Source organism: Ctenopharyngodon idella, chromosome 6, assembly GCF_019924925.1.
Source record: "Ctenopharyngodon idella isolate HZGC_01 chromosome 6, HZGC01, whole genome shotgun sequence".
In the NCBI taxonomy this organism is placed as follows: domain Eukaryota; kingdom Metazoa; phylum Chordata; class Actinopteri; order Cypriniformes; family Xenocyprididae; genus Ctenopharyngodon; species Ctenopharyngodon idella.
In genome coordinates, this window is record NC_067225.1 from 12,228,804 (window position 1) to 12,248,246 (window position 19,443).

Consider the following 19,443-nt stretch of genomic DNA (forward strand, 5'->3'; position numbering starts at 1 on the left):
ATGTAAACATCTGTAGCTGCTCATGTGATTGAAATTCTTCCTCAGTCATGTTTTCAACATCTCTCCTCCTCCTTCTGAGCTGATGAATGTGTCGTGTCATGTTTAGCTCCGCTCCTCCCTTTCTCCCTGCCTTTGTTTGAGTTCTGCTGAACTGGGCAGCTGTTGACTTCCTGTTACACTCAGAGAGAGAGAGAGAGAGAGGTATAAAAGAGGAGGAAGCAGCACTCGGATTTCAGATCACTGAGAGATCTTGAGCCGCTCACATTCAGGATATCTGCTGAGGACCGACACACACAGACTGAGTGAGTAAACCTGGAGTCTGCCTTGATTTTTAAGAGATTTTTAATGTACTGTCTGCTTCATGATGCAGTTATATTCACATGAGCAGCATCAGATGCTTTTATTCACTTAATTCAATAGTGTCATACAGTGTTTGATTTGTTTTTCAGAGAAATGGAGACGATTGAGAAAACACAGACCGCAATCACAGACAGGTGATACTAACAGACAGCTCTCATATCTTTCTATATATCTATCTATCTATACAATTTTATCTGAATATTTAAAAGTGCAGACAGCTGTTTAGCCCAGACAGTCCGTCTCACTGCTGCAGATGTTGTAGTTGTGTGATTGTTGTGGTGTGTGCTACTGACAGTATAACTGCAGCTGTATTACTGTAGACTTTATTGTGATTGTGTTACATGTTCAGTGAATTTAACTGTTTCTTCACAGTGAACTATCAGAGCAGATCAAAGCTGCGACTAAAGACAGTCATGTGCGAGCCGAGAACACGGAGCTGATGCTGAGCTACCAGAGAGGAAACGTGTCCCTCCGACAGTACCAAGTAATTCAAACTGCAGCGTATTTTATACGACAGGCTGCGACACACAGCAAGTGCCTATATTCACTAATGTCAAAAATGTCTTTCAGTCAATCATGACATGTAAACTAATGTTAGTCGTTAGTATTAAAGGGTTAGTTCACCCAAAAATAAACATTTCTGTCATTAATTACTCACTCTGATATCGTTCCACACCTGTAAGACCTTCGTTCATCTTCAGAACACAATTTAAGATATTTTTGAAGAAATCTGAGAGATTTTTGACCTCTGATAGATGGCGACGTTATTAACACTTTCAAGGTCCAGAAAGGTACTAAAGACATCGTTAAAACAGTCGAAGTGACTGCAGTGGTTTTGTGCGCAAAAACAAAACAGAAATAACTTTATTCAACAATCTCTTCTCTTCCCTGTCATTATCCTTACGCAGGTGACGCAGTAAGCACAGTGAAGGCTTCCGTGTTTACATCCGAATGCCGGCTCAGTATTGGCCAAAGCTGATCATGTGATCAGCACGATGCATGCGTGTAATTTTGACGCAGGAGCCGGCCAATAATGAGTCTGTGTTCTGACGTAGAACCTGGAAGCGCTGGACGTAAACAGTTTATGAGAATGACAGAAGAGAAGAGATTGTTGAATAAAGTCGTTTTTTTTTTTTTTTGCGCGTCTCTTCGTAACATTAAGGTTGAACCACTGCAGTCACATGACTGTTTTAACGATGTCTTTAGTACCTTTCTGGACCTTGAAAGTGTTGATTATATTGCTGTCTATGGACAAGTGATATACCTTTCGGATTTCATCAAAAATATCTTAATTTGTGTTCTGAAGATGAATGAAGGTCTTACAGGTTTGGAACGACATGAGGGGGAGTAATTAATGACAGAAATTTCATTTTGGGGTGAACTAACCCTTTAACCCTAATTTGTTGTTACTGACATTATCACCACTGGAACACTGGATTGACCAATCACAACACACCAACACAACTAGATTTTTAACCAGCCTAATTAATAACTCGACAGACAGAGCTTTAGATTTGGTCAGATTTAGTCTTCATACTGATTCCCTGTAGACTCTAACCTGGTTTCTTCTGCTCTGTATTTCAGCTGCTCTTGTGTTCGCTGTATAAGATATACGAGGCATTGGAGGAAGCGCTGGACAGGAACGCCTCCCATGATGCTGTGGCTCCCATATACTTCCCACAGGAACTGGCCCGGCTGGAGTCCATTGAGAAAGACCTGAAGCATTTCTACGGCCAGAACTGGAAGGAGAAGATCACTGTGCCGGCCGCCACGCTGAGATACGCCCAGAGACTGAGAGAGGTGAGCACAGAGCTGCAAAAACATCTGTTTCGATGTACTGGCTGAGACTATTGATATCTGGCCATTTTGGGATTATTGCCATTGACTGAGAATCATGCTTAAAATTAAAATGCTTTAGAAGTGTTGGATCATGTGAACTAATGTAGTCAACTAATTTTAAAGGGATAGTTCACCCAAAAATTAAAATTATCCCATGATTTACTCGCCATCAAGCCATCCTAGGTGTATATGACTCTAGGTGTAATAACTAGCTTCTGGCAACAGCCATACGTGAGTCTAGTTCCGGTGGAAGTGTAACTTCTGTCCCAAAACATGACGTATTGACGAATGCGGAAGCACAGAGGATACAGCAAATCAAAACACCGATCACAAATTAGAAGTCTAAAATGAGAATTTTTAAAGAGAAATGTCAATATAAGTGAGTTTGTTGCACAGCCCTATTTGTTTGAACCACGAAAGGCGTCTAAGCTTACGCTACTCCTACATCCTACGTCGGGTCAGAGGTCACTTGCCAGTTTTAAATATGGATATTTTTTCTTAAAAAACCCATCGCTTCGCTTCAGAACCCCCTGGAGCCGTATGGATTAATTTTATGATGAATGGATGGACTTTTTTTGGGCTTCAAAATCTCACCCCCCATTCACTACCATTATAAAGCTTGAAAGAGCCAGAATATTTTTAATATGACTCTGATTGTGTTTGTCTGAAAGAAGATAGTCATATACACCTAGGATGGCTTGAGGGTTTTCATTTTTGGGTGAACTATCCCTTTAACAAAAGGAACCTTATTGTGAATTATTACCCATTTGAGACACAGATGTCGTAGGTCATTTACACTATCTGTCCTTTGAGAGTATCATGACTTTGCTCTGAATCGGTTGTGTTGTGTCTCAGGTGGGCAGAGATCATCCTGAATATCTGGTCGCTCACGCGTACACGCGCTACCTCGGCGACCTGTCGGGCGGGCAGGTGCTGGGTCGCATCACGCAGAAGTCATTAGGGCTGAAGAACGGAGAGGGCTTGTCGTTCTTCTCGTTTCCTGGTGTGAGCAGCCCCAACCTCTTCAAGCAGCTGTACAGGAGCCGCATGAACAGCATCGAGCTGACGGAGACTCAGAGGAACGGCGTGCTGCAGGAGGCCGTCACCGCATTCGAGCTCAACATCCAGGTGAGCGATTGCCAGAGCTCCTTCCACTCGTTGACGAGCGACTGAAGCTGCTGTGGATGAGCTGATCAGTTTGTTTTCTGTTCCTCAGGTCTTTAACGAGCTGCAGGACTCTGTGAGCTGCGTGTCAGAGACGGAAAATGAAATGAGACAGAGACACACACAACACAAGCAGAACACAACAACGACAGCAGGTAAAACACCGTCTCGTTTTTGTACTTTGGATGCATGTTTCGGTCTGCCGTGATTTAAGTATTTTGTCATGTTCTCCTCAGGTGATGAAGCGCTGCAGAGCTCCTCGTCTCTGATGCCGCGGTTCCTGCGGACGCTGCTCGGTGTGTCTGTGGTTCTGGCCGTCGGGATGGTCTACGCCTTTTAAACTCCCGTTTAAACCACTTTAATATGTCACTCATCATTAGCACTTTTTAAACATGAAGTCACATGTTGGAGACAATAAATGTGTTATTTAATCATATCATCAATAATAAACGTGATTGTATGTTAGTTCATAGTTATTCAAATGACAGATCCTTTGGAAAATTTCCTTTGTCGGAATCTTTTGTAACTGTGTATATATGCATTTGTATTGTTAATATTTTATTTTTATAATAAAATCTTACTGTTCTTGAACGTTGCATGATTTCTTGGCTTATAATTGTGGTGTGGACTGTTATTATTTTATATATTCAGAACTATATCCTTGTAGTAGTCTATAAAAACACTGACAGCCAATCAGAATCCATTCAACTTTAAAGAGCTCAGCGTTCATTATCGTTCGTGGTATTAAAGGGTTAATTTAATACCACGACATGAGGGTGAGTAATAAATGACATTATTTTCATTTTTGGGTGAACTAATCCTTTAAGGTTGAACCACTGCAGTCACATGACTGTTTTAACGGTCTTTAGTACCTTTCTGGACCTTGAAAGTGTTGATTATATTGCTGTCTATGGACGAGTCATATACCTCTTGGATTTCATCAAAAATATCTTAATTTGTATTCTGAAGATGAACGAAGGTCTTACAGGTTTGGAACAACATAAATGACAGAAATTTCATTTTTGGGTGAACTAACCTATTAACAGGCCATAATTCCTTATTCTTGCACTAACATTCACGCCAAGAACAATAACTATATTAGTGTCCAAACAAACGCACTGTATTGTTCTGCAGTTTTGTTGTCTGCGCTTTAAATGCTCGAGCTCTTTGAACTTGGAACAATTCTGATTGGCTGTCAATGTTTTTATTGTTCATCAGCTGGGGGGGAAAAAAAAAAAAAAATCATTTTGAAGTAATTCCAACAATATTCCCAGCTAAAAGGGAACGTTCTCGGAACTTTAGCAAACGTTCTGGCAAGGTTCTCTCAAAGTTATGAATATTCTTCCAGTAACATTAATAGAATGTTCATTCAGTGTTATCTGGTCTTTAATAATGTTCTCAAAACGTTAGCACAAAAACATTCATGCATCGTTCATTGAACGTTTTTTTTTTTTTCTGAATCATTTTAGTTGTGTTCATTTTTTAAATGTCACTACTTGTTTCAGAAAGTTCCATAAAGTTTGAAGAATGATGAAATTGAATGTTCTCTTACAGGTGCAGTGTGTAAATTTTAGCGACATCTAGTGGTGAGGTTGTGAATTGCAATATAGAGAAGCTACAGTGGCCAACACAGGACAAAGATGTCGTCGTCTGAGACAGCAGAGAGTAGCCAGTCAAGCAAACGCACTCTGTAGAGCAGTTTGTCCGTTTAGGGCTACTGTAGAAACATGCCTGCGGAAAATGGCGACTTAACATGTAAGGGGACCCGCGGTGTATGAGATAGAAATGGATCATTCTAAGGTAATAAAAACATAATGATTCATTATGTAAGTTCTTTATACACCACTGAAAACAGTTATGTATATTATATTGCATTTCTGTCAGTAGATCCTCCTAAAATTGACACATTGCACCTTTAACATTTGCATAACCATGTTTTGTTTTTAAATGGACGTTTTGAAAGTGCAGACACCATTCAGAAATAACATCTCCACAACTAAATGGGAATGTTAGCAAACCGTTGTTAAAACATATTTCTATTAGTTTAAAAAATACATATACAATAATAAATACTGCAATATTTTATAAAAGAACTGGTCAATTTTAATTTTATGGTGACTTTAAATCTAATTCTCCATCATATTCAATCCCTAAGTCGGCTTTGGAACGTAGAATTTAAATTTTTGAGTGAACTATTCCTTGAGGGATAAAACACAAACGAGGCACATTACAGTTTGTCTGCTTTATAAGTTGTGTGATAATCAAACATGAACATACTTATAGATACAGCTACACAACCATCAAACAACCCACACAATCTGAAACAAACATGAATATTATAGTGTATATTTAATATGATGACATTCAGTCAGAAGTAAGGCAGAAGTCCTTCCTATCATCATGGTTAATTTACAACATAAATTAATGCTTTTTACACTCAGTGAAAACGCACGTTAATAAAAATTAACTTACAAATGCAACAACAGCTTATTGGTTGTTTTTGATCAGTCAAAAAGGTTAACACACACATTAACGGCCAAATTCAGTATTAGAAATAAACTAAAGTGAAATGAAGATAAGGATCTGCTGTGGGAGTCTTCCTCAATGAATATGAGAATATGAGCACAGGAAGTGAGTCGTTACTGTGGGGGGACTTCCTGTGTGATGTGCTGCATGCAGAGCTCTCAGAGCATGAAGATCTGCTCGTGGTTTTGCTCCTGCGTTGGCTGTCGAGGGCTTGGGAGACTGACACTGGCGGACGAGCTGTTATTCATTGGGGGAAGATGATCTGCAGCTTTAGCTCTGCCTGCTAAAAACTTATCAAACTCTGTCAACGAGAATAAAGAGAGCAGAAAACATGATGATGACTTACAGTGTGTGTGAATGAGATATAATGAGTAATAAACATCAGCAGACTCTCACCTTCACTGGTCACACCCTCACTGTCATCAATGTCAGGCTGAAAAACATCATCAACATCCAGAAATATGTTTAGAATGGAATACTAGCAGTTTATCACCTACTATGACTTAAAAATTAAATGGAAACTGTAGGCATTATTCCACAATAAACAGTTCAACCAGTAGTATGCTACAATAAGTTGTGTGTGAATGTTGTCCATTTATCATGATTATTTTGCCTTTTTTGTAGTTGTGTCAGGAGAGAAACAAAAAAAAAGAAAAAATCACGGCTGATGTTCATTCATCACACTTGAAATGGAAGGTCAAGCGCACTGCATTGTGGGACGCAGTATTCTGTTGTAATCTGTGCCCTTAATATTAATATTATTTTACAAAGTCTTGTTGTTTTTGTGCTCTACTAGAACAGGTTTTCATGATTGAATGTTGATTATTTTCCTCATATTCTCCATTGTTCAGCTCCTCTCTTCCCAGTCTGTCAGTAACGCTCTGTTTAGTTCCTGTCTCTATGAAGCCCCTCCTTCTGAAAAGCACAACGTGCTCTGATTGGTCAGCTGGAGCAGTGTGTTGTGATTGGTGTTTGGGAAATGTCCCGCCCCTTACCATAACTGCCAGTTTTAACACACTACTAACTAACTCAACCAGGCCCCGCCCCTTTATTCTGCGTATGAATTATTTAAATGAGGAATATTGTGAAGAAAACTCAAGACTACAATGGAGTTCAGAAACACTGACACTGATATAGAGAAGAACTCCTGCTGGAGGGACTTTGGAGAGCTTTTTCATGCTCAAACAGCAACATTACACACTAAAGAAAACGTAAAAAAGCACAATAATTCCTCTTTACCACTGCAGTGTGGCATCATTCTGTGCTGTGACTCCAGCAGATGGCGCTGCTGCTCAGCATTACACTCGCATGTATTGATCATAGTGTGAAGTGTAAAAACAGATCTCTCTTTACCATCTCTGCAGACAACCACTTCTCGATGTCATCCATGGCGGAGCTGCGTGGAGCCGGAGCCTGACAGGACACAAAACACCACAAATGTTCCTCACAAGATCTCACGTTTGTTATAAATTGATCACCTGTGTGTGATAGCGATCCTTTAGAGCTGTTGTAAAAAGTTTCCGTTCATCTGTCAGCACATGCAAATCACACAGACGACGCCCAACCAACCATCACCTGACAGCGTAAATCTACTCCACATATAAGGCCTCTTGCTATTATTGATTAATCATCTGATTGAGATTATTTGATCCAATCACAATTATTTGAGATAACTGAAATAATGGTGCAGTTTACATTTCAATTACATTTTGCCATCCAAATAAGGGAAATTTAAGCTCTTAAAGAAATGGCATCAAATGCATGATATTGTGCATAGATATTTTACAAGGTTTGTGAGTTTAATCAGACTGCATTATACATATTATATTCTTTTTATTATATATATATAATGGGTTTGGGTGTTACAGTGCTGATATTTTCTGCAGTTTGTGTCTCATTTGAATCAAAGCGTGAAGCGGCGACTCTGTGAAACCCACCAGACCCTCACTGTAAATCCACTGAGACTGACGGACCCAGTCGCTCTCGCCGCCCTTCACACACAAACACACTCCAGCATGTCAGACACAGTAACGTACACGCATGATCAGAGTCATGTGAGGGAGCGTGTGTGTACTGACCCCTGCCGTGACCTGCAGCCGCGTGTCCAGAGCTTCAGCCAGACCCTCCACTGCTCCGGGGTCCTCGTACCGCACACTACACACACACACACACACACACACACACACACACACATCACAACATCGTCACAAACACATCTCACTTCACATGGCCTCTAAAGACCTTCAGATGTACGTCAAACACAAACCTCTTCCTCTGTTCGGCCAGAGAGCTGCCCCTCGTCTGAGCAAACATGTCAAACTCTTCATCTTCAGGCGCTGAGACACACACACACACACACACACACACACACACACAGGTTACATCCAGGTCTTGCACTTAATGAAACTGCAGAACTGTATCTCTCTTACCTGAACTGTGTGTGAGGTCGGATGGGGGGTGGGGCTCGTGTTGATTGACAGCTGGGAGAGTGTTCTGATTGGGTAATGGAGACTCAGGGCTGAGGTCAATAAGGTTTCCGTTCTCAGTCTGGTCACATAAACCATAAAATCATTGCGTAGGTATGTGCAGAAATATCAATATGCAATCATATTTAATCAATCATATTAAACCAACATTTAATCAGTTGCTTCATTTCTATTTCTGTGCAGTTGTGCTAAGTAGCTCCGCCCAACGCAAATTCTTATTGGTCCAAATCAAGCTCCACATGTATATGGAGAGCAGCAGTCAGAAGTTAAAATTCCATTAATTTTCTCCAGATCAATTTAATTTTAACTATTAAAGACAGTGCTACTGTGAGGTCAAGGTTGTTAGTCGATGGTTTATGGTTTTGTTGAAGCCATACGTTTGCAGCATTTCAACTTATTTTTTAAAAGAATCATGTTGAACAGCTGAATTTGTTGTGAAAAACCACTTTCCATACAGAAAATTTGAGTAAACAGCGAGTAAATCCTGCAAAAAGAGCTTGCAGAGAATGCCCACTCCCATAAACAATATATTTTAAGCTTATTACATATTAACTCAACAAAGTTAAATATATTATTTCCATACATATAATCAACAAGTTTAAATAAACATTTTTATATTTTTCCATCATGTCATTTAAAATGCTTCATGGGTTTGTAGTTCTTTCCTTCATTACAGCTGTTAAGTTCGCAGTCTTGTACTTTTGTTTTTTTGTCTGATTTTCAATAATTTACAAAGTTTGTAATGTTGTAAACCTTTTAGCTGGCTAGTTTGGCTCTTGGCTTCTAACATTTTTTTGGTAACACTGGTGTGGGGAACACATATTCACTATTAACTACTGCTTATTAAAAGTTATTTAGGTAGTTGTTGTGGTGGTTAAGTTTAGGTATTGGGTAGGATTTAAGGATGAAGAATATGGTCATGCAGAATAAGGCATGAATTAAAGAATTAAATTAAAGATCTTTATGAATTAAAGATATTTTTGGGTCACCTGACTCGCCTGTACTTTTCTTTGTTTTTCTAACCCATTCTAGCAGTCAGCATCAAGTGCCATATATCATTTTAAACAGGAGAGCTTGAAGTTTCAATCTAGCTCATTTAACATCCCAAAGTTACATTTATTTTGTCTGAGAATGGATGCATTTAACAGAATTAATTAATTTTAGTGTTTTTTTTTACTGTGAACTCAAACAGAACCTAAAATAAAGGGGCAGGGTTTGGATTTTTTCCTTTAGAAAGTTACACCTGAATTTTGTCTACATGTAACAATCCTTAAGCAAGTTATAGCCATTTATTACATCATTATTATAGGCGGTTTTCAGTGAACCACTGGTGTTTTTTATTTACTGACAATGTAGATGTGTCCAAAAAAAGTTCAGGAAGTAAAGTAAATAGATAAATTGTTATATAATAACAGAACCCTGAAGCAAAAGTGACATACACACACACACACACACACACACACACTCAGGTTTGTTTTGCTATCTTAGTGAGGACATTCCATAGTCGTAATGGTTTTTATACTGTACAAACTGTACATTCTCTCCCCCTACACTACCCCTACTCCTAACCCTACCCATCACAGAAAACTTTTTGCATTTTTACATTTTTAATAAAACATTGTTTAGTATGTTTTTAAAGCTATTTTAAATATGAGGACTCATATTCAATGTCCTCATAAAACACGTTTACATCGTAATACCAGTGTAATACCCATGTCATTATACAAATGTGTCCTCATAAATCATGACACATAAAACAAGCACACACACAAAAAAAAAAAAAAACACAAACATGCTCTCATGCAAATCTGTTATTTTGTGTTTGTTTTCATGGACACAAATACGCACACAAGCAACTATTTTCACTTTGCCTCTGTTCAAATTTGCAAAGAAATATGCTAATTTGTGGATCAAAAGACCAAAACCTATGTTTATTGGTTGAGTAGATGATAGTTTCAACTAATCTGGGCACAGGGGTGGGACTAAGCAGCAACAATCATTCCTGTTTGGCTCAGAGGATAAAACAGCACAGGTTTCTTCGGCGAATCAATGCTGATTAAAACTTGATGACGCAATCACGTTCACTACAGAGCTTCAATGTCTGACAGAGACAAATGTGATACCATGCTTTATAGGTACTAATAAACAGCCAATATGCAAGCTAATAAGCAACTAGTTACAAGTGAGGATTGTTCCCCATACTAAAGTGTTACACACTTTTTTTAATACCTATTGGAAAAATGTAAGGGAAAAACTTTCAGAACTAACGCTGCACTTACACACTCTAACATCAGACATTTCTGATTGGCTGATTTACTTGGAAGTCAGAACAGAACAGATGAAGGTTTACCTGTGACTCCTGCTGTTCTTCTGTGTTCGATTTCTGCATGTTCATCCGGTCAAACCTTCAACCAGAGAGAGAGAGAGAGAGAGGGAATGTTACTGTAGATCTGGACACTGGATTAGATTCACGCTACACTGGAGCATCACTGCACCTCTCGTAGCGGATGAACGCGTTGTTAAGATCATCATTGATGAGCAGAAGTTCTCCGATCATCTCGTCCTCTGATAGATTAGGAATCAACTCTACAACCCTCTGCTGCATCTGCTTACACACCGAATACAGCTGCTGCTCACACACACACACACACACACACACAGTGACCAAGTTAGTCAGTTAGCCATGATCAAAACATGACTACTAAAACACACGCTAACAGACACACACCTGCAGCAATTCTGCGTCCGATGCTGAAGTTTCTCCAGGTTTGACGTTATTCAACATCTCAGTCATGACGGTCAGATTTCCTTTGACCAGATCCAGTTCAGATCTCAGCTTCTGCTTCTGAAAGAAAACCAGTCAGAACAAACACATTAACGCTGAGCACTTCAAACCACACACCCCAAACTCACTGATCTCAAACCCCTGAACTTTAACCCCTGAGCACCAGTGCGCGATTTGTCTTTTTCCTGCCTCTGCTTTCATATTACCCTCTTTTGGTGAAACAGGATGCATTTCCCATTTCTGACAGTAGATGGGGCAACCTGTCACTCTCATTAGATCCACCAATAGCAAACCACAACAATCCAATCAATTCCCCACGGACAAAATCAAGCCCCGCCCTACATTTGTTCTTGTTCCACAAGCGTTTCACTTGGATATACGGCACAATAGAGAAGAAAAGACTATTGCAACTTCAGTTTCATGCCGACTTTAACGAATCACTCCCTGCTGAGCTTGTGTGTTTGTACCTCCTCAGGTGAAATGGGGGTCAGTTGTCCGTTCGATGGGACACAATGAGGAGTGTGTGCCACTGGTGACGAGTTAGTGCGTGTTCTAGAAGCAGGCGGGGACACCGATGAGGAAGACATCTCGTTTTCTGGAATACTCTGTGAGAGATGATGAAGAGTGAAGAGAAACACAGGAGTGATTCACACAGCTGGTCTACCACGACAGGTAGTGAACAATATATAATGCTCATTCTGTCATCATTTATTCCGTCTCATGTCGTTCCAACATCATTTGTTCAGTGAAACATAAAAGACGTTTAGTAGAATGTTCACGCTGCTCTTCTATATATTCACTAGGGCTGGGACAATAAATCATTGCATCGTGAAACGAGAAATGATTCTGGATCAATTCTGAGATTTTCAGAATGCATCGTGATTCTCTCTGGAATCGATTCTGAGCTTAGTTTTTACCAGCAGATGGCACTGTGTGCTGTAGAAACAGCCTGTACTCTGCTTGCTTCCAATTCCTTACACACACCACTTGAACCTTCTATAAAATAATAATTCATAAAGTTCGAAAAGGTTGAAGTGAATTACAAGGGTGTTTGGAGTGGGCTGTGTACATTAATCTCATGTCATAAAAGCATTCTGAGGTGCAAATACATTCTCAGACTCAGCCGAACGCACGAGTGCTCTTCTTCATGAGCATTTGAGCGTGCGGTTAAAAACTAGCCTAGAGCGCCATCTGCTGTTAAAAACTAAACTCAGAATCGATTCCAGAGAGAATCGTGATGCATTCAGAAAATCTCAGAATCAATCCATGAATCGCAATTAATCGATTTATTGTCCCAGCTCTAGTATTCACTATAGAAAACTACTAGACTTTTTATTAAAGTGCCCCTATTATGCTTTTTGGGATATTCCCTTTCATGTAGTGTATAATAAAGCTGTTTGTGAATGTAAAAGGTCTGCAAAGTTTCAAAGACCAACTAATTTGCATCTGGTCTTCATTGGCTGAACAGCGTCTCTTTGTCCCGCCCTCAATCACTTGTATCTGAGACTGGAAGTGTTTGGTTTCCACCGACGCCATCGTTACTGTTCGCGTCACTGTGTATCAGGAGCTGAGATTCAGATATGATAATGAGCATTTGGTTTCTGACCAATCACAACAGACTGGGCCATCTGACCAATCAGAGCAGAGAAGGCTCTCAGAAAGGAGGGGCTTAGAGACACTGAATCCTTTATCAAACCATTTACAGACACTGAGAGAAAAGAGCTGATGCTGCAGTGGATATTATGGTCAAATTAAAGTGTTTTCTGACTTGGATAAATGTAAACCTGTTATAAAAGACTCCAAAACACAATTATGTATCTTTAAAAATAGCATTATATGGACACTTTAATTTCTATGACTGGAAAGCATTGTTGTAAAATTCCCTGATAAGAAAAAAAAAGCAATGTTTCACTCCACAATAGTCACTAACTAACACTGGACGACTGCGGATGTGAGATTTACCCGGTTGGGTGTGTGGATGGGAGAGAGGGAGTCTAGATCCGTCATTGGAAACTCCAGGCCTCTCCGCCTCAAATCCTCATATACGCTCACCACTCCAGACAGAGCTGGAATGTTCCGGAAGGCATCGGCCCACGCCTGCAACACAGAAGAGCGTTAATGCTCACCGGAGCCACTGCATTAACAACACCTGCAGTGAGACTCGCCTCACCTGGATGAGGCTCAGGACTCGGTCATGAAGGATCATGGGTGGGTTGTTTTTGGGCAGTATCGCTCTGACCAGGACGCCCTCCACAAACTCTCTAGAGCAGACATACACATGGAAACGCTGGCCGCAGTTCTTCACACACGTCTCAAGAACCTGAAACACAGAACAGCAGCCATCTTATGATGGAGGAGACACACATGCGGTCCTGTAGAGGAAGTGATGTAACAGACACTCACGGTCAGAGCCAACATCACCTCCCTGAAGTTCTTATTACCCACAATCCTCTTCTTTAAGGCTTTCACTGCATCTTTGGGTCTGAAAAACAACACAAACATTCAGACGACAGAGAGAGGCAGACATCGCTGTAATAACTGGAGGTGATGGAGTCGCACCCGTCATCGGTCTCGTTGATGATGTCACAGATCTCCAGGTTGAGGCTCCAGTCCTCCGACTGCAGGGCAGAACTGGTGGCTTTCTCTGACACACAAACAACCGATAAACTCCACGGAGAAAAGGTTTAATTCATATGAAATGCAACCAAAGACAAATGCAAAGTGAGCTAAATAAAAATCATAATGCATAAATTATCAAACACATTACAGAATTACAAAATGTCATGCCATTTTTATTGATCTATTAAGGAGTGAAACTGTCTTTCTGTCTGTCATCTCACTGATAAAAGAAAGTCAAAGGGGTTTTCAGATAGGTGATGTCAGGAGAAATGTGACCTTTAATACTGACAGATTTAGCCACCTTGTTTATAATGAAAGAGCAGCGTGGGCATTTGTAGCTTGAAAGTGTGAGGCTTCCGGTCTCATTCGCTTACAGTTACTTTAGCTGTACAAAAACAGTCCGTTATTCTGCTTGATACTGCAAACTGGTATTTGTTATCATGTAATTGTAATTTATTATCCTAATCATGAACACTAGTTTGTAGCACAAAATAGTTTTACTGTGTACTGCACTTTGTTTGTCTTCGAGTTGTTAACTTAATAAATCAGAAGTCTTGCACATTCAAACTAGCTTACTTTTGTGCACTGGTGGTCAAATGTTTGAAATTATTAAGATTTTTTATTGTTTTGAATGAAGTCTATTCTGCTCAACCAAGGCTGCATTTATTTGATCAAAAATAAAGTAAAAAACAGTAATAGTATGAAATATTATTACCATTTAAAATAACTACTTTCTATGTGAATATATTGTAAAATGTAATCAAAGTGATCAAAGCTGAATTTTCAGCATCATTACTCCAGTCTTCAGTGTCACATGATCCTTCAGAAATCATTCTGATATGATGACTTGCTGCTCAAGAAACATTTCTGCTTCACATTTTTGTGGAAACTGATATTTTTCAGGTTTCTCTGATGACTACAAAGTCATACATTTATTTTCAGCAATTTATTTAATGCATTTATTTCAGCATTTATTTAATGTGCCTTTGCTGAGTTAAAGTATTTCTTTCTTTCTTTCTTTCTTTCTTTCTTTCTTTCTCTTTTAATCTTACCTAACCCAAAATTTTGAATAGTAGTGTATCATTTAAAAAAAAATAAATAAATAAAAATGCAAGACTGCAAAAAAAAAAAAAAAAAAAAAAAAGGCAAAATAATAATAATAATAATAATAATAATAACAATAATCAGCAAAAACTCTTTTCAACATTGATAATAATAAGAAATGATCTTAGAATGATTTCTGAAGGATCACGTGACACTGAAGACTGGAGTAAATTCAGCTTTGGAATAAATTACATTTTAACATATATTCACATAGAAAAGTTCTTTTAAATGTAATAATATTTCACAATATTACTGTTTTTACTGTATTTTTGATCTAATAAATGCAGCCTTGGTGAGCACTTCTTTCAAAAACCATAATGTTTCCAGACTTTTGACCGGTACTGTGTGTGTGTGTGTGTGTTTTATTACCTCATATAAAAATACATTTCTTTACAAAAACAATATTCTGGATACCGCAAAATAAGGAAAACAATAAAGTAGACCTACATAAATGGTACATTTAGAGAGGGGGGAGGGGATGAGGTTTTACTAGTAACCTTGACGATTTTTGTCATGTTATGAAAATAGTCACAATGCAAAAAAAAAAAAAAAAAATCGTATTAATGAATTTCAGTTTGTATACTCTATTTCTCTGCCTCATACAGTTGATCCAAACCACGTGATTAAAACAAACATGAGCTTCACCCAGCTGAGACCCCTCTCTCTCTCTCACACACACACACACACACACACATACAAACACACACACACACACACACACACACACACTCACTCCCCCTCTCTTTCATGTGACTGTCAGCTGCTTTTAACCACATTCTTTGGAGGTGCTTTTGTTACATTAATGTGAAAAAGAAAAAAAAAAACAGTTAGAAAGTGAAAAGAGGAAGTGTCATTATTTGTTAAAAAGTAACGAAGCTTTCTGACACTGTTCCGCAGCACAATGAACTTTGGCCGTTTTATATACAGGCATCACCATTACACCTGAAACTACAGTCCCACCTGACACTCATTAAACATCAGCCTGACTTCATCACACTGACATTTTCTGATTAACGCCCAGAATCCTTCACTCTTCTGTACTGATATCTTACTAGTTTTCACGCATCACTCGGTTCACTCGGTTTTACGCATCACTCGGTTCTCTGCGCGAGACGCGACTGATCACTCCGTCATGTCACGCGCGCGCGACTTAAAAAGTTATTATTAAGCGACTCCAGCACACACGAACTATTATTACTGTAAAACACTTACGGATCCGCTGTCCGACAGGAGACGAAAACGCGCTGCCGATGAGAAACTCCATCTGTGAACTAAAATGTCTGAGTGACGCGGCGCGCTCACATCTGACTGAACCATGAACGCGCGCTCACGAGAAGGAAGTGCAATGTCGATATTATGTCAAATATCGCGTGAATATTGAAGTGTCATCATTTTTAGAATTTGTTCAATTCATAACACAAGAAACAATCAGACACTAATATTATTGTTATATTGAAATTTTATTACAGTATACGCTCTTTACAAGTATTATGTGCACAAAAAAAATAAAGTATCATTGACAAAAATGTCAATAAACATCACATGTGTTTTATATACAGAACATGACAAGTAATTCTGCCTTCAGTCAGTGTGAAATAGCACCTTTGATTCACAATACTAACAAGAATGTTTTACTACTTATGATTTACTACACTAAAACATGAAGAATCATGATATTTCCTGGATTTCTCTCAGTAAAACAACAGCAAAACCTGAAATCACTTACATTAAGTTGCATGGCTGGCATAAAAAACAAAACAAAAAAAAAAAACACTTTATGTCTTGAAAATAAAAATACAGAAAAGTTTGTGTGAGGATTTAAGGGTAAAACATATCAGTATGAAAACATCAGAAGTCAATTGTGTGTGTTAGTATGGGATTGGTCCGTAATATGCTGTATAAGCAGCTACGATCCCGGCTGTTTCAGCCATGTGTTCACAGGCCAGATTCACTTCACACACCTCTCGCAAACTGAAGGACGAAAGACAAAAGAACCATGAGAATCACAACACAAACTTTGCTTCACCAGAACAGTTATGAATCAAATCATGTGATCAGTCATAGATGACGAGTGTCAGCTAACAAAAATTGCTATCATTCCCATTAAGTTATAAAAACGTTATATTTGAATGTTCTCTGAATGTTTAAACAGCAAGTTTTTTCTTGGTAATGCGAACGTTAAGGGAACATTCCATGTTATCAGTTTGCAAACATTATTGGAATGTTTCAGAATGTTCAGAGAACATTTAAAAGTAACAAGTGTAACATTTAAAAAAATGATGAACGTTCCAAAAACAATGTATAAATGTGTTATGAGAACATTATTAAATCCCATTATTAAACTTTCCAAGAATGCTACTGGAAGAATGTTTGTTCATAACTTTGAGAGAACCTTGCCAGAACATTGTGAGAACATTCCCTGTTAGCTGGGATATTAGTGACAGATGGAGAAGATGGATCTGTGTGGTTCACATCAGTGTGACAGTATCACTTTAACTTACACTGTCAAATGCGGCTTGCAGTGTGTGTGTGTGTGTGTGTGTGTGTGTGTGTGTGAGATTCACCTCTCCAGCTGTTGAGGACTCAGATTGGCCGCAGGGGTTCCTGCTCTCCGGTGCCGCAGCAGTGAAGCCGCCACATCCCTCTTCAGCAGCACGTGAGGGGCAGGTGTGCCTGAAAACAGACAAAAAAAAATGTTTAGTTCACCAAATCATACGTTGACCCAATGAGAAACACAGATAGACACGAGACGGGTTGTTTCTCACCTTCAGCGCTAACAGAGTTTGATTCGGACGAGGAAGAGGATGAATCTGAGGCAGAATCAGACGCGGAGTCAGATGCGGAGTCGGATGTGGAGTCGGATGCAGAGTCGGACTCAGAGGAAGAGGAAGCAGAATCAGAGTCTGAGGCAGATGAGGATGCTGATGAAGAGGCAGTATCAGTAGGAGCTCCGGAGGGAGGAACCACCACATCCACGACCACCACATCGGCTGCAGGCTCCGTGTACACTGGACACACATGGAACACACTGTTAAGGGCTCACCTACACAACGAGCTTCGAGATGCTATAATGAGCGTGTCTCACCTCCCATAGATGCGCAGACAGACAGCAGAGCGCAGACGGTCAGGAGCTTCAGGGTCTTCATGTTTCTTCAGGTCGTGAGTTCTTCTCTCAGTCGATGGTCTGTGTTGTTCGTTTCTTCTGTGTCTGTCATCCGTCTGGTCGCCGGTGTGTTTATACTCTCACTGTCACCCACACACAATGTTACAAGAGTTTGTGATTGGTTTGAGAATCGAGTAACGTCCTTGCCCCTTTCTGCATTCCAAAACCAACACACACACACATGTGTTCCAGCAACCGCAGGCTGGCAAACAGACACACATGCACCTAAACATGGGAAACCAAGCCAAACCACTAACAAACATCCCATGAACGGCCCGTCACAGAGTGACCCGTCGCTGGCTGAGTTTAATGAAACACCCGCCATATCTGTGGGAAATGTAGGCGATGCTTCTAAATCTAAAACGTATATTTTTCCTTCAAATTCTAAGCAATGGTCATTCCAGGGCCCAAATGTCCCTGGATCAGGTCAGATGGACACTCTGGGATTAAAGAAACTACTTTATGAGGAAAATCTCATGGGAAAAGACCAGTGGATCCCTGTGCGTCTGTCGTGTCTGTTATGTAAGATTCGATTCAGCAGATATTAGTCTGGCAGGTTTAAAGGAAGATGCAATAAAACCAATTTGCTTCCGTTCAATCTAAATATATACACCAACTTAGTAAACAGAATGTGGGTCACATCACGTGAAACATGTCATTAGGGTTTACAGGGATCCCCCATAATGCTCCATTTCAGTTGTGGGCTTGATATATATGGTATATATACAGATGTTTGTGTGATTGAGAACATGCCATATTGTTTATATTTAAAGCTCATTATAATGACTAACTCTAAAAGAAAACTTCAAAAACACTTATTTACTTTATTTTTGAGCCACTTTTCTTTTTGAGCTTGTGCCCAAAACGAGCCATATTTAAATTACATCTGGGGACGTTTATCAGTAAATTTGTCCCCAAACCACTAACCAATTACAATTTTAACTTGGGGGCTGTTCTGGGGGCAGGTGTGCTTCAAACGGCGTACATACAAAAGAATGCCATAAGATATAGGATCTGTTGGCTCACAGGGATCCAGGTTCGAGTCCCACCTGCGTCACGTTATAATCACATTCACCCTCTGCCAATCCTGCTGTCCTATCTGCTCTATACTGTCCTGTCAATAAAGGCAAAAAGCCCTGAAAATACACAGACAGACAGAGCAATAATCCATGAGAGGCCTCGTTTGAATTTGTTGTGTACTATGCAGATGTGACTCATATTAATGAGTTGCTACGTTGCTTTGCAACAGATGCCCGTTCTGTGTCTGACGTATCTACTACACGCGCTTGTGCTGCTGCTGATTTGGAGCATTTGATTTGACACATCCAGTGCAAAAATTACATCACTGTAGACAATACTATACACATAGCTATGTCGATCTGTAATTTAAAACACTT

General features: G+C 39.6%; 2 protein-coding genes across 4 annotated transcripts; one reads left to right on the top strand and one right to left on the bottom strand.

Moving 5' to 3' along the window:
- The first annotated feature begins 178 nt into the window (after positions 1-178).
- Positions 179-3,954, top strand: LOC127513844 (heme oxygenase). Its single transcript, XM_051895935.1, has 7 exons — positions 179-302; positions 450-494; positions 733-844; positions 1,945-2,160; positions 3,055-3,327; positions 3,416-3,518; positions 3,600-3,954. The coding sequence occupies exons 2-7, from the start codon at positions 454-456 to the stop codon at positions 3,701-3,703; spliced, it is 849 nt and encodes a 282-aa protein (XP_051751895.1). The 5' UTR covers positions 179-302; positions 450-453; the 3' UTR covers positions 3,704-3,954.
- A 1,636-nt stretch (positions 3,955-5,590) lies between these two features.
- LOC127513827 (target of Myb1 membrane trafficking protein-like) lies at positions 5,591-18,242 on the bottom strand. Of its 3 annotated transcripts, XM_051895907.1 has the most exons (16): positions 16,096-16,243; positions 13,720-13,804; positions 13,564-13,642; positions 13,331-13,480; positions 13,123-13,257; positions 11,628-11,765; positions 11,104-11,220; positions 10,871-11,004; positions 10,726-10,780; positions 8,319-8,436; positions 8,156-8,225; positions 7,968-8,043; positions 7,827-7,880; positions 7,243-7,302; positions 6,286-6,322; positions 5,591-6,190 (listed from the first exon to the last, which is right to left on the bottom strand). In XM_051895907.1, the coding sequence occupies exons 1-16, from the start codon at positions 16,145-16,147 to the stop codon at positions 6,048-6,050; spliced, it is 1,503 nt and encodes a 500-aa protein (XP_051751867.1). In that variant the 5' UTR covers positions 16,148-16,243; the 3' UTR covers positions 5,591-6,047. The 3 variants fall into 3 exon arrangements, 2 of the variants coding, with proteins under 2 accessions (XP_051751867.1, XP_051751868.1); XM_051895908.1 differs by lacking the exon at positions 7,827-7,880; XR_007930509.1 differs by lacking the exons at positions 5,591-6,190; positions 6,286-6,322; positions 7,243-7,302; ... (9 more) ...; positions 13,331-13,480; positions 13,564-13,642 and adding exons at positions 17,448-17,556; positions 17,649-17,891; positions 17,969-18,242 and having other exon boundaries at positions 13,720-13,827; positions 16,096-16,854.
- Positions 18,243-19,443: the final 1,201 nt, after the last annotated feature.